The sequence below is a fragment of the Aphis gossypii genome, unplaced genomic scaffold (genome assembly GCF_020184175.1).
Source record: "Aphis gossypii isolate Hap1 unplaced genomic scaffold, ASM2018417v2 Contig00402, whole genome shotgun sequence".
Classification (NCBI taxonomy): Eukaryota; Metazoa; Arthropoda; class Insecta; order Hemiptera; family Aphididae; genus Aphis; species Aphis gossypii.
Genome location: NW_026083093.1, coordinates 76,275 through 97,184, shown reverse-complemented (window position 1 = coordinate 97,184; position 20,910 = coordinate 76,275). Strand labels below are relative to the sequence as shown.

General features: G+C 31.6%; 2 protein-coding genes across 2 annotated transcripts; both read left to right on the top strand.

The window, feature by feature from the left end:
• Positions 1 to 8,345: 8,345 nt before the first annotated feature.
• On the top strand, positions 8,346 to 11,140 carry LOC126554026 (uncharacterized). Its single transcript, XM_050209145.1, has 3 exons — positions 8,346 to 9,183; positions 9,314 to 9,815; positions 9,897 to 11,140. The coding sequence occupies exons 1-3, from the start codon at positions 8,704 to 8,706 to the stop codon at positions 11,138 to 11,140; spliced, it is 2,226 nt and encodes a 741-aa protein (XP_050065102.1). The 5' UTR covers positions 8,346 to 8,703.
• Positions 11,141 to 18,245: 7,105 nt separating this feature from the next.
• Positions 18,246 to 20,857, top strand: LOC126554025 (uncharacterized). Its single transcript, XM_050209144.1, has 4 exons — positions 18,246 to 18,572; positions 18,673 to 20,184; positions 20,521 to 20,631; positions 20,676 to 20,857. Exons 1-4 carry the CDS (start codon positions 18,296 to 18,298, stop codon positions 20,855 to 20,857), a joined length of 2,082 nt encoding a protein of 693 aa, XP_050065101.1. The 5' UTR covers positions 18,246 to 18,295.
• Positions 20,858 to 20,910: the final 53 nt, after the last annotated feature.

Sequence of the window (20,910 nt, the reverse complement as noted above, 5' to 3'; positions counted from 1 at the left end):
AAAATGGGTCTAATAAGATTTGGCTTGCGGGCGATGGACAATTTGACTCTCCTGGATTCTGTGCAAAATATTGTACTTATTCAATTATGGACGTGCAGACAGGAAAAATAATTGGTTTTAAATTAGTTAAAAAATTAATGGTTCAAGGTGATTTAGAACGTTATGCTTGTGGATCGTTGCTTAACGAATTAGTTAATAAAGAAAATTGCAAAATAGATATTTTTCTTACCGATAGACATTAGGGTATTCGATGTGACATGAGAATAAATCATTCGAATATTGAACATGAGTTCGATATATGGCATATTTCTAAAAGCTTAATGAAACGTATGAAAACATTAGACAAAAAATATCCTGATGCGTTTTTGTGGAAAACCAGTATTAGCAACCATTTATAGTGGTCAGCGCAAACATGCCATGGTGACGGAGATTTGTTAGTGAAGAAATTTACTTCTATTTTGAAGCATATTAGTAATATACCCGAATGAGTTGAAGATGGCGAATTAATAAAATGTGAATATGCACCACTATCAAACGATGAACAACGCAATAAACTTTGGATAGATCAAAATAGTGAATCTTACGTTACTCTAAAAAAAATAATCACAGCTAAAGATTTTATAAAAGACTTGGCACATGCTAAACATTTTATTCATACAGGGAGACTAGAGTCATACCATAATGTCAGACTCAAATATATGCCCAAAAGAATTCATTTGAAATACAACGGTATGTATATTAGATCAATTTTGGCAATTATTGACCACAACAGTAATTTAAATAAAAATCCTTTCGGAGAAAAAGTGGTGTATTCAAAGAGCCTTCGAAAATATACAATAAAAACTTGTTTTGAACCAACAAAATCAGAGCGGCGGCGTGTTATATTAGAAAATCTACATACTGCAATTAGAAATGGAGTACCTGTTGTTTGTGAACAGTTCACATACAGTAACAATAATGCACCAAAAAATATTGCTCCGGTAACTAAAACCTGATTTAGATGATCTAAAAGCGAAACGATTTTCTAGATTTTCGTCTAATAAGTAGAAGATATTCTTCTCGCTAATTAATTTAAAATATTTACAATGTGTACAGTAAACATTTTATTTAAATGTATTGTTAATATTATATTTTTTTTTACAATTTATAGTATTTGTATCTGGAAACAGTTGTTTTACAAATTTAAATCTAAATTGTCAAAAATAATTAAAAGTTGTAAAACAGTTATCTAATTAAAACTATATTGTTCATCAATATAGAAAATGGTTTATGATGACAAAACATTAGAATCTTTGAATCCTACGTAATTTTCATAACTTTCTGGATAAATTTCCCTGATTTTGTGCACGACACATGATGGTATTATCACTCGCACACCTACAAATAATTATAACATTTTACAAAACAATATTTATTAAAAACTTGTTGTCTATTTATTTTAGGTACATAGGTAGCAATATTTTTTATTTATATTATAATAATAGCCAATAGGTTTTTTTAAATAATACAATACAATTAAGTATTCAGGTTAACAGGTAATTTATTTATTAGGTTTATCTATAATATTTTTTTCCATAATATTCATAAATATATATACCTATGTATCTAGTTTGTTTAATATAGTTTTATGAATTTAGAGTTACCAACCTTTACCAAGTTTGGACCACGAATTTACCCAGTGAGTAAATTGTTTATAACAGATGAATCTCCATGTTTTGTTATCCAGTATACGTAAGTTGTTACGTTTCTTTCGATTTTTAGTCTTAACGATCATTTGTTGCCGTGTAATATTTAAAATTTCTTCATCCAATATAATTTTAGAAAATGATTTATTTAATGTAATGCATTTTTTATCTAGACAAAGTTTTTGTAAATTTTCAAATTCAATACAACAAACGCACTCGCGATCAGTACTTAAATTTAAGCACTTCTCACATAAACACCATTCGTTCACTGGTTTTATAGATCTGTTTTCGATACACAAATTTGTATTTAAAATTTTGTTAGCGAAATGCATCGGATTGAAATTTTTGTCAATGTCGTTGATTGTTAGCTCAAAACTATATGGTTGTAATGCCATGTCACAAATTAATTTGATGGCACTAACAAAACTTTAATAATATTACCTAGAGTAAAAAAATATACATGTTGTATGCGTGTACTGTGCTTGTGCTTGTGACGACTGGCGACTGACAAGCAACTGCTTGTCCTACTGATAGCTAATAATAATAATACCTACTGATGTCACTGATGTAAATCATGAACTACTACACAGGACTGGACACTACGGAGAAGATAGCGGACACAAAGTTGTACGGGGTTCGTACACTTGCGATGTAACTGCACTCTACCTGTTAGTAGTACGAACTACGTTCTTTTATAGGATATTAGGATAACACCACAGATTAGTGATATTAGTGATAGTAAAATATAATAATTAATAAATAATAGTTATTACTTATTAGTTAGGTAATGCTCAATAGTCAATACTGTAGTGCTAAACAGTAAGTTTAATAATGATTTACATTTTAATTAGCTTCAATAACTCAGTTTTTGACGTTTTTATAAGTATATAAAAAAAATATGTACATTTGTTACGTTTATTTTATGTTTTTACCAACTTTGACAATTTCTTCTTTTTGGAGCTTACTTTAATTTGTTTTTGATTTGTCATTTGTGAATATTGTCTCATTCTCATGGTTAAGTAATAAGTTATAATATATGTCAAAATTTCACTTTTGTGGGAATCGCAAGGAAAAGTCAATAGATTTGTTTTGTGTTCTAGGAAATAATCTACTGTTTCTTCAAACACATTGAAACTTTTACAGAACATTTCAAATACTTCTTCCAAGGCAGATATAAAAGAATATATATGTTTATTTGGATGTATTAATCTTCTTTTTGATTTAATACTTGTCAATGCTGCTTCTGGAATTGAATCATCTCCTTTTGAAACATATTAAATAATTATTTTTATAAAACTATATTATATATTTTACTTTTAATACCTAACTTTTAAATTTACCTTCTCTCATTGTTTTGAAACATATTCTACAACTAGTTCTTTTCTTAATTTGGTAACACAAATAACCACATATATAGTAGGTGATAGAATCTCTAGTTGAAGCAATGCAGTAATTATGATCAGTAAAAATATCTTCTACCTCCCAGTTATCTTCTTTTATCAAATTGTCTAATCGATTTTTTAAAATTTCAATTTTGTTGTTCCTAACAGATTCTTTAGATTGAAATATATCTTTAATATCTGTCATTGTAATTTTTGGTTTGTCTGTTGTCTCCAAAATTGTACAATTCCCAGTTTTGGGAGGTTTTAAAATTGAATAACAAGATAACATATTGTAGACTTGTAAAAAAGTAGGCGTTGTAGGGTGGTCATTTGGACCAGTTGCCTGGCGAACCTTTCCAAAAAATAACTAAAACAATTTTTTATAATTAATTATAATGTAAAACCCAATACAAATCTGAATAATAGTTTTCAATATTAATTATCTCAAGTTTATCTTGGTTCATTTTATTAGTTAGCACATATGAAAAATTACAATCATTTAATAGATATTTCGTTAACTCTATTGTTGAATGTAGAGTCACTCTCAAACCTTCCGATGTACTCACTATTAAATATTCTTCCTTTGAAATTTTATTATCTGTCATATTCTTTTCCCAAATCATCTAACCATTTTATTGTGGCTTCGAGTATCTAATCATTATTAGTTCATTTATGTAGGTGTCAAATATTTACATATAATTGAATAATTAGATACAAAACTTGTAACTTACATTAAAATCATTACTGTTTTTTTTAATGCCTTCTGCAGGGAATTTCCTATTCAGGGCATCAAAACATTGATTTAAAACAACTGTAAAATTTTCTGTTTCCTGACTATTTTTAAGATTTGGTAATTTTTGCACTTCCCTATAGTATTGAATTCCATTTGCCATTGATTCACTGAACACCTTTTAATGAAATATTGATTTATTAAAATTAAATTAACTGTATCAAGTATTTACATCTTAGAAATACCTGTGTAGCTAACTTGACTGACATTTTAGATAATGTATCTAAAAGTAAGTGACGTTCAGTTGACGCGGTCCCGCGTAATAGTCTTTGAATACAAACGACCTTTGCGCGGAAACCCGCGCCGTCACCTGTCTGTCCAACCGCCAACCGACGACGGCCGACACCGACGCGCGATAAGCGCGTCTGGAATTGTCAACCGCCTGTACCGCGGACCGCCTCGATCACTAGTTTTTCGACCGTCCCGACGAACACCGCGGACCGATTATACCACGCCGTTACACCATCACCCGTAACCAAAACGGCCATTCTTTTCGTTTGTGTTTTTCTTTGTCATCAAACATTTTACGCATTCAAAATATACGGCCACACACGCCATTCTAACAAACGTAGTGCTTGTTTTTTTTTTATATTATTTTAACTTTTATCTTTCTACGTTCCCCCACGTTTTCTTTTGTCTTTTTCCACCGCTGTGCGATCCGGCCTCTTGGCGAACACCTAGGTCTCCCACACAGTTATTCTTGGACATACACGTTTATTTGCCAATTGTTGTTTGTTGTTTAACTTCAATATAGTCATTCCATTTCACAGCCTGTCTTTCCGAACTAACCTAATATAGCAAATTAGTAAAATCATTTTATAATTGTATTAGTTTGAAAATTAAATCTAGTTTAAAGTTTAAACTGTGTGATTACTGATGAGTATTCAGTATAATTTAACTTTTATCTAATTAAAGGTTCTTTATAACTAATGACTGTACCTTAAGAATTTTTTTATCGTGAAGCCGGTTTCGAACATTTTTTATTAAATGTGGAGCATCAGACAAAACAAAAATTTTCCTTTTTTCATTTGTTGGGTGTAAAAAGAAGTTTTTAAAATTACATTTTGAACCACTAACTCCAAATTCTGCCCAAAGCCTTCTATTTGTAGCTGCACCATCGCAGACAATTGCATCAACTTTTGCACCAACATTTTCCAACATTACTATTGATTTTACAACAAGTTGAGCTAATATGATACCTATAATAGAAATAGAGAGATAAAATGTGTTTTATGATACATAATACCTAATATGTGATATTTTTGTTTAAATCAACTAAAAACTACTCTCATCAAACTATTCATTATTCTCAAAAAAGTATTTCACACAAGTGCCAATTAAATTTAAATTGTAACCTTTAACATTCCCTTTAGACGTAAACACGGCTATTGGCTGTGAAAAGTTGCTGTGTAAACTTTGAAACATGAAAACTAATCCGTGATTAGCTTTTTCCCCATAATGTTGTATGTCTGCATCTTCTCCAAAACCTTCTAATCCGGTATAGGTTAAACAATTGGTGTTGACTTCTATGCTTTCTCTTAAAGAAATTTCATCAAAAATTAAGATTCAATGTTTTTCTTCGTCATTCATGGTTAATAATTTCTTTTTTAAAAGAAAAAAAAAATTTGAATCCAATCCACAACCAGTTTTTGTTAACGATAGATAGCGACGAATGGTTCTAGCACATGGCAATGGTAATATCTGTTGGTCTCGTAGAAATTTATAAGTACTTGCTGATCTATAAAACAATTAAATGGTAATAGGTAATGTTACTATTATTATATATTTTTTTGTATTAAAAGTATTTAGTATTGATTACCTTATGTGTAAAAGTATACATAAAAGTAACCAATTTTCTGAATAGCGACGTCCTTTGGGATTTTTAATTTTACTTGAAGATATTATTTCATTTATCACAGCAGTTTCAGATTCATTAACATTAAAACTATTTTTAATTAATTGGTTAATTGTAGATTCAGTGGTTTTAAATTTCATTTTTTCTTTAATTCTACTGAATTGACTTCTTAATTTTTCTATAGATGATTGTAATCTATACTATTAAATTTAATATTGTTAAATAAAATATTAAAAAACTATAAATGCATATTGCATATTATAATATGTACCTTAGATTTGATTTTTTTAAATAATTTTTTTTTTTTGAATGCCTAATAACATGTTCTTCCTGTTTGGTGTAAGCGTGGATCCTAAACGTTTAATAGTTTTCTTCTTTTTACATTTATCAAGATAATGTTTTTTTGCTCTAAATATGCTACATAATCGCTCACACCACTCACATCTTGATTTTTGTGTATTCATTAAAACCATATAATTTTTATGATACCAAATGTCATTTAAATAAATTATTCCATACTTAATTTCAATACCTAAGAATTTTTATAAAAAAAATTCAGTTAAAAATTAAAGATTTATCATTGATTTTTACAGGTAAGCACTGAATACAAATTAACGATTACAAACCTGGAAAATAAGTTGAGGAAGGGCCCCCTCTGCATATTTTCTTTTGATCGAAATTTAAAATAACTTCTTCTATGTCATATTTTGTCATTTTTGAAAAAAATATTGTGTTACCATGTTGATCAGTATTTAATAATTTGTCATTGATGTAAAATAAAATGTCAAGATTCTTATTAAAAACTATCTGTTTTTCAATGATCATTTTATTTTTTTCAATCATTGGTTTTAGACAACAAAATGAAATGAAATTCTCTTCTTTATAAGAAGTCCAAGTTATAGGGATCTTAATACTTTCAAATACATTGATTAAATCATGAAATGTTGATATCTGTAATAAATAATACACTTTTAATAATTTATTATTGATATATTTTGAAATGTATTATAATATGGTAATTCATATTTCATACAATGGTTATTATCTCTTGAACAATTATTGATGTTGATGAATAATGTTCCTCATTTTTAGTGTTATGGTTGTCTTCATTTATTATTGGACTGCTAGTATTATAAAATAAAAGAATGTATTATAGTTAAGTATAAAACAAGGTTTATGTTTATTTATGTTTCATCAATGCCTAATAAAAATTATCTGGTTCAATATTCTTTTACTATGAGTATAATTACTTTAAGTTCCTCTCTTATACCTCTACCACATTCTGATTTTATCCCATTTTTAAAACGCTACCAATTTAACCTATGGGCTTCCTTTTGGCATAACTTACCTGCTGAGTTCGCTTCGAGATATAGACATATAACGCCTAATATAAAAAATAAAACTTGGTTTAATAACTTAAACTTACAAAGGTACCATATAGTTCCTAACCTAACCTAACCTAACCGTTTAAGGATAGGACATTCATTATTACCTAGTCACTCTTTCAAACTTGGACTAAACGACTCGCCACTTTGTACACTTTGCTCACTTCATTCAAACGAGTATATATGCGACCTTCCTCATATTTTATTTTATTGCCCGGCTCTCCGATCTAAAAGACTAATTCTCTTCAACTCTCTTATGTCTCTTAATATTCCCATCAATCTTTTTTCCATCCTAAATTCCAATTCTGTAACAGCCATCTTAATAATAATTGTCTTTATACAGGAGGCTTCATTATATAGTATATAGTATTATTTAAACTTTTGTTAATCTCAAATTTTTTATATTGTTTTATTTTTTACTGTGTAATTGTCAAGCTATCATAGTTTATACTAGTGGCTTTTAAAATAAAAAAAAAAAAAAAAAAAATTACTTTAAGTCCACCATGTCTACATTTTTATTGAGTATAAGTTCATCTTCAGACCATTTTAATGTTTTGCGACAATGTGGTACATTCGACGAATTAAAAATCTTAGGTAAAGCACCAAGTTTTAATGTAAATTTTGTTCTTTTTGCCCAAGGCTAAAAAATGTTGTATAGTAAGTTACACTAATTAAAATTTAATTTTAAAATAAAATATAATGAAAAATGTTTATAGTTGATTTATGAATTGATCAAACCCACCCAACTTCAATGAAAATGTGAGCTGAATTAATTTATTGATGCGTAAATGAGTACCTGATTATCTTCTATAGTGAAACCGTCAAATGTTTTGTTAATATCATTATCTTCAAAATGTTTATGTCATAAATACTTTACTTTAGTATTGTTGCAATTCCAAGCGTTAACAATACTTGTCCATTTTTCATGTAATATTTGATTTTTTGGAATTGAAAATAAAGTTGTGTGTTCAGTAGTCTTATTACTTTCACACAATTTCACACTACATTTACGACCCATATTTATTTTTACAATTTTACTCAAGTTAAATTTTACTTTTTAATTTTTGAAAAACAATTATTAACAACACAGTTCAATATAATAATGATACTATTTATAGAATATTATCAGAATATAATTACTGCTTAAAGAGTGAACAGTTTAAGATACTGAACACTAATTTATAAAGGAAACAGTGATGAAATAAACAAACACAAGTTGATATATATTATTTATTAGATATAATAATATATCTATTATATAAAAATAAGTCCGGTTTTCCTCCCTGACGCTATAACTCCAGAACGCACGAACCGATTTCCACGGTTTTGCATTCGTTGGAAAGGTCTTGGGCTCCGTGAGGTTTATAGCAAAGAAAATTCTGGAAAATTCAGGAAAAATTCAACAGAAAAGTGGGGAAATCGTTTTTTTCACATACAGCGCCATCTATTATACATAGCATGTACTTCAAACCAATAGCAACGGTGCGTGATAAAGTGTGTGACAGATAGTCATTATTCTCTGCTCAGTTAATTTCATTTAAGCTCAGTGTAAATTATGTGGATCGTGCATTTGAAGTTAAATTCAACACTCTGTCCATAGTCCAAAATGCCTAGAGAACGACGTGCGAACATCGGCCGCCGCACAAGACATGCAAGCCAGCAACAAGTCTATTCAAGGAACTTAAGAGAAGAAAGACAAAATATAATAAGAGAAAATGACCGATTGAGACATCGCGTGAGCACACGAAGATCATTGGCATCATACAATCGCTTGGCATTCCAATATGATCCCACTGCGAACTACAGTGATGATGAAAATTTGGATATTGGACGAATGACGACTATATGCCGATATTGCAATGCGGTAAAGTTCAAAAGAGAAACGGTTGGATTGTGCTGCGCAAGTGGAAAAGTCAAACTGGATCCATTACTTACACCACCACAGCCACTGAAAACATTGTTTGATGGAAGTGATCCCGATTCCAGCCATTTTCTTCAACACATCCTTGAATACAATAACTGCTTTCGCATGACTTCCTTTGGAGCTAATATCATTCGAGAAGGCGGCTTCATGCCGACTTGCAAGGTAAAAGATACAACACACATAACCAACACATATTGCAACACATAACAACTTCATATACACCATACACTACACCATCACACGATTTACAATGTATTCATGAACAAATTTTAATGATTATTTGCAATTACAGATACAAGGTCAAATATATCATTTGCATGGTTCAATGGTGCCAACACCAGATGAACCGCATCAATTTCTGCAAATATATTTCATTTCGTCGATGGTGGATCAGCTGAACGTGCGGTGCAATATACAGGGAGCACAACAGTTAAAGAGACGAATTATTGAACAGTTGCAAGCATTTTTTCACGCTAATAATGCTGTGGTTAATATGTTCAAAACAGCATTGGAACGAATGCCATCGGATACGCACAAATTTGTCATAAGAGCGGATTGTACTCCAACAGGTGAACATGTGCGAAGATTCAATGCACCCACCGTTAATGATGTTGCTGCAATTATTGTTGGCGATCCAACTAAATCACGAGACATTGTCGTTCAGCGAAGAAGCAATATCATGCATCGTGTAAACGAGACACATCGTTTGTACGATGCGTTACAATATCCAATCATTTATTGGCAAGGGCAAGACGGATACGACATCACGTTGAAGATGGTCGATCCAATTACAGGTACAATATTCACACACTAATTATTTCCATTATTACTTTTATTGGTTTCCATTAACAATTCATTTAATTTTGCATTTTCAGGAGTATCAACGAATAATAAAAATCTAAGCGCAATGAATTACTATGCGTATCGTATGATGATTCGTACACATGAGGAGAATGTCATTCTGAAGTGCGGTCGGCTATTCCAGCAATTCGCTGTCGACATGTATGTCAAAGTCGAGACCGAACGTTTAGCGTTCATCAGATTCAATCAGCCAAAGCTACGATCTGAGGACTATATACACTTGCGTGATGCTATTCATTCAGATGGTGATGTTCAGAATATTGGACGACTGACGATTCTCCCATCAACTTATATCGGAAGCCCACGCCACATGCACGAATACGCTCAAGACGCTATGACGTACGTGCAAAATTATGGAACTCCGGATTTATTTATTACGGTCACATGCAATCCGAAGTGGACGGAAATTGAACGCGAGTTGGAACCGGGTCAAAAACCGCAAGATCGCCATGACATAATCGCCAGAGTATTTCAGCAAAAACTCAAGGTTATGATGGATGTGCTTACTAAGTATCGAGTTTTTGGTGACACACGTTGTTATATGTACTCGGTGGAATGGCAGAAGCGTGGACTACCGCATGCTCATATCCTAATTTGGTTGCTGAACAAATTACATTCAAATGAAGTGGATGACATCATATCAGCTGAAATTCCTGATCCAGTCACTGATCCCCGTCTACACGACATTGTGACGACACAGATGGTGCATGGACCGTGCGGTGCATTAAATCCATTATCGCCTTGCATGGCTGATGGAAAGTGCACAAAACGATATCCGCGACCGTTAGTTGCTGAAACAGTCACAGGGAACGATGGATATCCAGTTTATCGTCGGCGTTCAAAAGAAGATAACGGTCGAACTATCAAAGTTAAAGTTCAAAATCAAGAGATTGAGATCGGAAATGAATTCATTGTACCATATTGCCCGCTGCTATCACGAATTTTCGAAACACATGCAAACGTTGAGAGTTGTCATTCGGCCAAATCAATCAAATATTTGTGCAAGTACGTCACAAAAGGCAGCGACATGGCTGTGTTTGGTATTGCGTCGGAAAATGTGAATGACGAAATCAGCAACTTCCAAATGGGCAGATACGTCAGTACTAATGAAGCACTGTGGCGATTATTGTCATTTCAAATTCATGAAAGATATCCCACAGTTGTACATTTAGCAGTGCATTTGGAAAATGGCCAAGAGTTTACTTCACTGAGGCTAATGCGGCACAACGAGCTGAGAGACCACCATCGACAACATTGACTAGCTTCTTTGCAATGTGTGAAGCAGATCCATTCGCAGCGACGCTGATGTACGTTGAAATGCCCAAGTATTACACTTGGAATCAATCAACAAAGAAATTCCAACGTCGCAAACAAGGAACCCCAGTTCCAGACTGGCCACAGGTGTTTTCAACTGATGCACTAGGTCGTATGTACACTGTTCATCCTAGAAACGATGAATGTTTTTATTTGCGACTGATGTTAGTAAATGTACGTGGACCGAAATCATTTGCGCATTTGAAAACTGTGAATGGCCACCAATGCCAAACATATCGAGAAGCATGTCAACTATTGGGTTTGCTGGAGAACGATTCTCATTGGGATTTAACACTTGCAGATTCAGTTGTTTCATCAAATGCGTACCAAATACGAACGCTGTTCGCAATTATCATCACCACATGTTTTCCTTCACAACCAATTCAGTTATGGAACAAATACAAAGACGCCATATGTGAAGATATCTTGCATCGCTTGCGTATTCAAACGAATAATCCTGACATCCAAATAACCGATGAAATCTACAATGAAGGATTGATTCTAATTGAGGATCAATGCTTGACTATTGCAAACAAGCTACTGATTGAAGTAGGAATGATTGCGCCAAATCGATCGATGCACGATGCATTCAACCAAGAATTAAATCGAGAGCTGCAATACAATGTTGATACATTGCAGGAATTCGTTAGAAATAATGTTCCGTTGCTGAATGAACAGCAAAAACAAGTATACAAAACATTAATGCAAGCGGTGGACAATAATACTGGTGGTCTATTCTTCCTGGATGCACCTGGAGGAACAGGGAAAACATTTGTCATTTCATTGATTTTGGCCACTATTCGATCAAGATGTGACATAGCTTTGGCGTTAGCATCATCTGGAATTGCGGCGACTCTTCTAGATGGCGGTCGTACTGCACATTCTGCGCTTAAGTTGCCACTCAATTTAAACACAATTGATACTCCAACGTGCAATATTTCCCGATCCAGTGCAATGGGAAAATTGTTAATGCAATGCAAGCTCATTGTTTGGGATGAGTGCACAATGGCACATAAGAAATCACTTGAAGCACTTAACTTCACACTGAAGGATCTTCGGAGAAATAACAACATCTTTGGCGGCTTGATGATATTGTTGGCAGGCGATTTCAGGCAGACGTTGCCAGTAGTTCCCCGTGGAACGCCTGCAGATGAATTGAATGCTTGCCTAAAGGCATCACCTTTATGGAATAACGTAAAAACATTATCGCTAACCACTAATATGAGAGTTCAACTTCAAAATGATCAAAGTGCTGCACAATTTTCCAAACAATTGTTAGATCTTGGAAATGGAAAAGTCCCAGTTGATGCGACATCTGGATTAATTACTCTTACCAACGACTTTTTCCGATTTGTAGACACTCAATTAGTTCTTATTGAAAATGTTTTCCCAAACATTAGTGAGAATTATAAGAATTATGCTTGGTTAAGTCAACGAGCAATTCTTGCAGCAAAGAATAATGATGTCCACGCACTGAATTTCACCATTCAATCAAAAATTTTTTTTCTTTATCTTTTAATCACCAAACGAAATGTTACATAAAACGAATCTGGTGGCGAAACGGAGTTCGCCGGGTCTGCTAGTTTATTTTATAAATAATATAGGACATAGGTAACAAGTATAGTGGAAATATCGTTTTATTTATACTGAAACTGGAGACTTTTTTACCAGTGACTTTTTCTGTTTACCATTATACACAATACACATAGTACAATAGTTGTTAATGTTTCTCTGTGCATTTTTTTTGTATTGAATACTTTTATTTTATTTCTACTTTGTGATTTACAATGGCAGCGAAAGGTGGATCAGTGTGTGCTATTGCTACTTGTAAAAATTATCTCAAAAGTCAAAGTAGGTACGTAATATAGCAAATTTGCGCACAGCAGATCACGTTTAGCTCCGTTAGAAATTTTTTTTTTTTTCCGTTTTTAAATTAGAGTGAAACGACCTACTATGAAATTTGAAGGTAACACTTGTCATGATTATACACTGTCAACATGGGTACAGCATTTATCTTATGGCGGATTAATAGTTCCAAGCATTGATTTTAAAAAGCTAATACTACGTTGTGAAAAATTATTTATAAAATTAACGAAAGGACAAATTCCCAAAGGGCGATACATTGTAAAACAATTGACGAATAAAATTTATAATAGAGTAATAATAGAACAAAAATATAAAATTATAATTCAAACATATATAAAACAAAGAATAATCATACGAATGAAATACCTTCATCAAAATTTAATTTATATGCAAAAAATAAAAAAATCTAAAATAAAGTTACAAAGACTAAATAAACTAAGAAAGACAATAAATAATATTATTTATTTTATTTATTTTATAATTATGTAGTATGACATATTAAACAAATTACTTCAATAAATTTTATATTTCTTTAACATTTCAATTCCTATTATTTAGTGTATATTTTGTATTATGTATATTATTTGAACATATTTATTTATTTAGATTGTGAGTGGTGCTTTAACAATATGTTTTTGATTATATTTTTTTCCTGAAATCAATTATAAGTTATTTATTTATTTTTTATAATTATGTAGTATATGACGTATTGAACAAATATTACTTCAATAAATTTTTATTCCTTTAATACATTTCAATATTATTTAGTATATATTTTGTATTACGTATATTATATTATTATATATTATATTATATTATTCTACTATTTAAACATATTTGTTTATTTAGATTGTGGGTGCTGATTTTACTATATATTTTTGATTATTTTTTTTTTCCTGAAAACAATAATTACTTATTTATTAATTTATTATATATTTTGTATTACTTATGTATTTTTTTAGTAGTTATTTATTTCCTATTACCTATACTATTAAATACACCTTTCAAATAATAAATACCTATTTCCCTGTTCTGTTTATAAATACATAAAATTAAAATAATAAATAAATTATTTATCGAAAGTAAAACACTAAAACTATAGGTATAACCTCACTGCTGCAGTATACATCAAAATCTGTACGACAATGACGTTACAGGGTATGTAGGAGCTGCGGAGGGTAGGCAATATATACACGACATTGAGGCAACCTATAATATAATCTAATATATATATATATAATATTATATTATAATCTATAAACCTTGGTGTACACCAGTGTGCACTGAACACTGGTGCAGTCAGCTGATGGAAAACGCTATAAGATTGTACTATATTAAATCATGTTGTTTAGAATAAAATCTATAAACATAACCTCAAATGTCGAATATTTAAATTGGTAACCGTACCAGCTGACCATAACCGTAATTATATTTAATAATTTGTTATCAACGTTTAACAAATGACGATTATTGACAAAGAAGGGTTTTTTAATTAATGAAATCTACGTACAATGGTACAATTCTCAATATTAACATTTTATCTCTACCATTAACTTGTTTACCTGGTAAGTCAATATGATTTTTAATATTTTGTATAGAGATCCATTTATAATAAATATTTAATATAATATTTTTAAATTGTGTCTGGGAATACATGATGGTATTGACTAGTGACTACACATTTTCTACTGGAACATCTGCATCATAATTTCCATAGTGAAAATATAGATATAAAAAAATTAAATTAGATTTAATCAAACAATTTTATTTAACTGTGTACAATGTGATCACGATAAGACGTGGAAACACTCAATAACTATGTGGAGCAAAAAAGGCAGAATTGAAATACAGGAAGCACATAGTTATTGAGTGTTTCCACTTATCATGATCACTGTGCAGTGTACCTATATATAATTTGTATGATTACTAAAATTATATAAATATGATTTAGGTTCTTTGGTTTGGTTTTGAACAAATACCCAGAAACGTTTTGTATCTCAACTATTGAAGAATGAGAAAGAAACTCAATTTATCTCGGTGTGTGAAAAACATTTGTTGTCGCCCAGTAGTACAATCTCAAACAATATGCAACACGAGAAACCCTTGTGGACAGGTACACTAATTACATGAAACAATTAGCGTTAACAATCTACCTCTCAAGCCCATTTATCCATAAGTAAGAACTTAACAACAGTTGCTTTAAGTATGGAATAACTCCTGGATTAAGTGATTTTTTATTTTAACTTTTCAAGTTAAAAATGTCTAACTTTCAAACTGAAGTTCTTGACTGTAAATTATGTGCTGATGAGATGTTATTCAAGACTCGTTTGTGTTGTTCACTTCTGAAAGATGACTTTTTTGTATCTGGAAGCTGGCATAATATTTACAAAATACGAGACAAAATATCTATAAAAAAATTGTTAAAAATTTCGGTAAATGTTAAAGCATTTGTCAATGAGCAAACAGAAAACTTTATTTAAAATTTGTTTCTAAGCTTACTCATCCTCACATAAATCAAGGAAAAAATGTGAATATATTTTGCAGTCATAGATAATAATTATAATTATATTATAATTCTTGTAAAGTACAAAATAGCAAATGCTAGAGAAAACCATTTAAATATACATCAATAAAAAAACAACATATTTCTATGAGACTTACAATTTTTTGAAAAAAATAAAAGTTATTTCTAAGGTATTAATTGTGACTAGCAGGATGTATTCCATAAACCTTAATTTTGTAGATTTTATTTTACATTAATGTTTAAATATTTCTAGGTGCGATATTGGCAATCAAGGGAGACGACAAACCATTGAAAAAAAAATGTGACTGAACCTCAAGTTATTACTACCTACAACAATCAGTTTTAAAGTATTATAATGTAAAATACGGAAGTTGTGTAATGTTGCAATATCACAATATTGTATTATTGGTAGGTTATGATAAACAACAGTATATCAACTTTTAACTATATTTTATTTTAATAAGGTAATACATTATTAAATGGATAGTTATTGTTTTAATCATTAATGAGTATTCCCAAAACTACAATATTCAAAATTTAAATTTAAAACAGTACCTACCTAATTAATATTTTGTAAATTAGTATTCACAGTATGCATTAAATTCTTATTCCCCATGATTGTCATTGTAATTCCCTATGTTTTACTTAGTACAAGGGCTACTGTCCGCCCCTGAATGAACACTGTCTAGATTAAAACAAAGATAATAATATGATATAATTTACTTTTTTGTGTGATTTCAGATAGTACCTAATCGACAACTTATCAAGAAAATGGTGCCTTCCAAGTTTTTGGATACGGTTTCATAAATAATTTAATAGTTACTGTATGATTTGTTTATGATTATGATATCGAGTGAAATGTGATGAACTAACAACATGAAATACAAAAATACAATGAGGATATCAGTTCTGATTTCTATATTGAATGGATCGATAGATTAACATCTATTTTTTTTTCATAGTAAGTATTTCTTCTTATACATTAAATATAAATCAAACAAATCGAAACACTCATTGCCGTCTCACTTGAAATATCAGACTGCGGACAAGTCAGTTATGCATGAATAAATTGATTTAAAAGTCAAATAAGAAATTAAATGCATTACTGGTGTGGTAATATATGGTATGGAGTGAAATGTCATGAACTAACAACTTGAGATGAAAAGCTATGATGAAGATACAAGTTCTGACTTCTACAATGAACAAACGGATTGTTTACATATTATATAAAGTAGGTTATACTTCTCATACATCTTATATATAAAAATGAATCGCAAAATGTGTTGGTATTCGCATAACTAAACAACCCCTGGACCGATTTGGCTGATTTTTTTCTTCAACTGTTCGGAATTGCCAGGAGAAGGTTCTTACGGACGAAAAATTTGAAAAAGTTATCAGGTTTGAGAAATATGACGAGATGGTGATGAAATTACAGAGGCGCCATCTGTCCAGCAAATAGTAAACTAAATTATTTTTGGTAGTCAATGGCAACCATTTAAATAAAATAAATAATTTATTTAAAATGTTATAGCAAGGTTTTGATTTGAACCCGATACCGTCAAAATATAAAAAATAAATTAAAACTATAATATTTTTATGTTTCCATGGAAATATTATAGACAATATTTATTCAATTTAATTGTTTGAATAAAATATAATAAAAAATTCCTGGGAAGACCTTAAAAACATAATAATTTATATTTGATATGCCTCCTATACGACGGAGCAATCTAGGTAGAATAACCCGAAATGCTACCAACCAAGCTAATTACCGATCTAACCAAAGTCCTCAAGAACGTGACGACCGAAATGAACGTGAAAGAATTCGGATATCACAAACGCGTGAAGCGCGAACGCGAAATTCAACTAATAATCGCGCAAGTTTGAATCGAACTGCTTTCAGTTACGATGTGTCAATTGACTACAGTAAATACCAGTGTGTTGTTATTGGTTCTATAAACTCGGTTTGCTCACACTGTAAGGCATTAAAATACAAAAACGAGGCCAATGGTTTGTGTTGCGCAAATGGTAAAGTGAAATTGATACCATTGGATCCACCACCAGAGCCGTTGTACTCATTGGTTTCAGGAATAGAAACAGATTCCATACACTTTTTGACAAATATCCAACAATATAACAATTGTTTTCAAATGACTTCATTTGGGGCAACAAATGTAGTTCGGGAAAATTTTATGCCAACTTTCAAAGTATGTATTATAGCAGTTACTCATAATTATTAGCGAACAAAATTTTCTGTCACCAAAGTTAAGATGTGTCACTAATCTTCAATTTCTTAATCATTACGAAATATATCACTTAGTCATCATATTATATGGTGTTTCAGTTTCAGTGACACTTTTATTATATTTTATAATTGATAGATATTAGTTAAAACTAAATATATACTTTTTAAGATCAAATATTATTTAAGTTTGATCACCGACAATCCATTAATTTATACCACACCATAATATTTTTTTTTTATTTACAGATACAAGGACAAATATATCACAGAGCAGGTTCACTGTTACCATGTCAGATAGCGACAACAAATTCCTGCAAATTTATTTTATGGGCAATTCACCACAAGAAATTGATCTGCGTTGTGCACATAACAATTTAGCAAAGAGGTCTATTGTAGAACAATTATAAACTTTATTTCATCAACACAATCAATTGATTATATTGTTTAAAACTGCCCTGGATCTGATGCCATCCGATAATCACAAAATTGTAATCAGAGCTGATAAAACACCTGCAGGTCAACATACAAGACGTTTTAATGCACCAACTATTGATGAAGTTGCTATCGTTGTAGTTGGAGAAAACTTGGAATCCCGTGATATTGTTTTACGTCGTCGGAATGATCAATTACAACGTATAAAGGAAACACACCGCTCATATGATGCACTGCAATATCCCATTATATTTTGGCAAGGTGAAGATGGCTACGATTTCTCAATAAAAATGATAAATCCCATTGCAGGTAACTAAAATTAGTTGACCTATGGCGATAATATCTCAGTCATTATATTATGTATTTTAATTTTATATTTGAATGTTATTAAAACAAAATCTATTTACAGGTTCTGAAACCAACAAAAAAGTCAGTTCAATGAACTATTATTCATACCGCCTAATGATTCGGGAAAATGAAGATAATCACATATTGAAATGTCGGCGATTATATCACAAATATGTTGTTGACATGTATGTTAAAATTGAAACGGAGAGATTAACATTCATCAGGTTGAATCAAACCAAACTCCGATCTGAAGAGTATATTCACCTTCGAGATGCGATTAATACTGATGGAAATGCACAGAATGTCGGTCGGATGACTATTCTTCCAGCAACATACATCGGAAGCCCTCGGCATATGCACGAATATGCTCCAGATGCCATGTCGTATGTTCGTCATTATGGTACAGCAGATTTGTTCATCACATTTACATGCAATCCGCAATGGATAGAAATCAATCAGGAGTTATTCTCTGGGCAATCACCCATTGATCGTCATGATATTACAGCCAGAGTCTTTGGACAAAAGTTGAAATCTTTAATGGATTTCATCGTAAAACATAATGTGTTTGGTGAGACACGCTGCTGGATGTATTCTGTGGAGTGGCAGAAACGAGGATTGCCACATGCACACATTTTGATTTGGTTGGTTGAAAATATAAGGCCAAATGAAGTTGATGCAGTGATATCAGCTGAAATCCCAAATGTACAAGTAGATCCTGGATTGCATGAGGTAGTTATCAAAAACATGATACATGGTCCCTGTGGAACTCTTAATCAAAATTCACCGTGTATGATGGATGGTAAATGTTCAAAACGATATCCACGGACATTAATATCAGAAACAATTACTGGTAATGAAGGTTATCCATTGTATCGTCGCAGATCGACAGCAGACAATGGAAAATCAACAATTGTCAAATTAAATCAACAAGATATTGAAATAGATAATCGTTGGATTGTTCCATATTCACCCATTTTATCAAAGACATTCAAAGCACACATCAACGTTGAATCTTGCCATTCAGTGAAATCTATTAAATACATTTGCAAATATGTAACCAAAGGGAGTGATATGGCTGTGATTGGAATTGGTGCAGAGAATTCCAATGATGAAGTTACCCAATACCAAATGGGCCGCTATGTCAGTAGTAATGAAGCAGTTTGGCGAATATTTTCTTTTCCTATTCATGAGAGACACCCTTCTGTTGTTCACTTAGCTGTGCATTTAGAAAATGGACAAAGAGTGTATTTTACAGCACAGAACGCAGTACAAAGAGCTGCTCAGCCACCATCTACTACATTAACCAGTTTTTTTGAGACATGCCAAAACGATGATTTCGCACAAACGCTATATTCTGAAATGCCAAAATATTATACCTGGAATCAATCCTCAAGGAGATTTATACGACGGAAACAAGGAAAACCAGTTCCAGGATATACAGATGTATATTCCACCGATGCGATTGGCCGGATTTATTCAGTACATCCAAGCAATGATGAATGTTTTTACTTACGACTGCTATTAGTCAATGTACGTGGCCCAACATCATTCCAACAGTTACGAACTGTTGATGGTGAATTGTGTGTATCCTAGAGAAGCCTGTCAACGTTTGCAATTGCTTGAAAATGACGCTCATTGGGATCAAACTCTCAATGATGCTGTAATATCATCACACGCTCATCAAATACGAACATTGTTTTCTATAATCATATCTACATGCTTCCCATCAAACCAATTGATTTGTGGATCAGTACCTACAAAGATTATTATGTGTGATGATATTTTGTATCAAATACAGAATAGAATGGGAAATCCAAATATACAAATCAGTGAAGAAATTTACAATGAAGCATTGATTTCAATTGAGGACATGTGCTTGATAATGTCAAACAACTATTAATTCAATTAGGCCTGACCGCGCCCAATCGTCCAATGCATGACGCTTTTAACCAAGAGTTGCATCGAGAAAGACTGTATGATCTCAACGCTTTGAAAGAATTAATTCAACAAATCTTCTACTGTTAAATGAACAACAGAAGTATGTATTTGAAACTCTTATGAAAGTAACAAATGATGAAACTGGAGGGATTTACTTCTTAGATGCACCTGGTGGTACAGGAAAAACTTTTTTGATTTCATTAATATTAGCAACAATTCGCTCACAAAATAAAATTGCACTTGCACTCGCTTCGTCGGAATCGCAGCAACTTTGCTTGAAGGTGGTCGAACAGCCCATTCAGCACTAAAATTGCCATTAAATATGCATAGCAATGAAACTCCAACCTGCAACGTTTCGAAG

What these genes read in the sequence shown, in the direction of transcription:
- LOC126554026 (XM_050209145.1), top strand. Translation starts at nt 8,704, where the DNA reads ATGCCTAGAGAACGACGTGCGAACATCGGCCGCCGCACAAGACATGCA. An exon ending in GCTTCATGCCGACTTGCAAG is followed by an intron (nt 9,184 to 9,313) that starts GTAAAAGATACA and finishes TTGCAATTACAG; the next exon opens with ATACAAGGTCAAATATATCA. An exon ending in GATGGTCGATCCAATTACAG is followed by an intron (nt 9,816 to 9,896) that starts GTACAATATTCA and finishes TTGCATTTTCAG; the next exon opens with GAGTATCAACGAATAATAAA.
- LOC126554025 (XM_050209144.1), top strand. Translation starts at nt 18,296, where the DNA reads ATGCCATCCGATAATCACAAAATTGTAATCAGAGCTGATAAAACACCT. An exon ending in AATGATAAATCCCATTGCAG is followed by an intron (nt 18,573 to 18,672) that starts GTAACTAAAATT and finishes ATCTATTTACAG; the next exon opens with GTTCTGAAACCAACAAAAAA. An exon ending in AATTCAACAAATCTTCTACT is followed by an intron (nt 20,632 to 20,675) that starts GTTAAATGAACA and finishes CTCTTATGAAAG; the next exon opens with TAACAAATGATGAAACTGGA.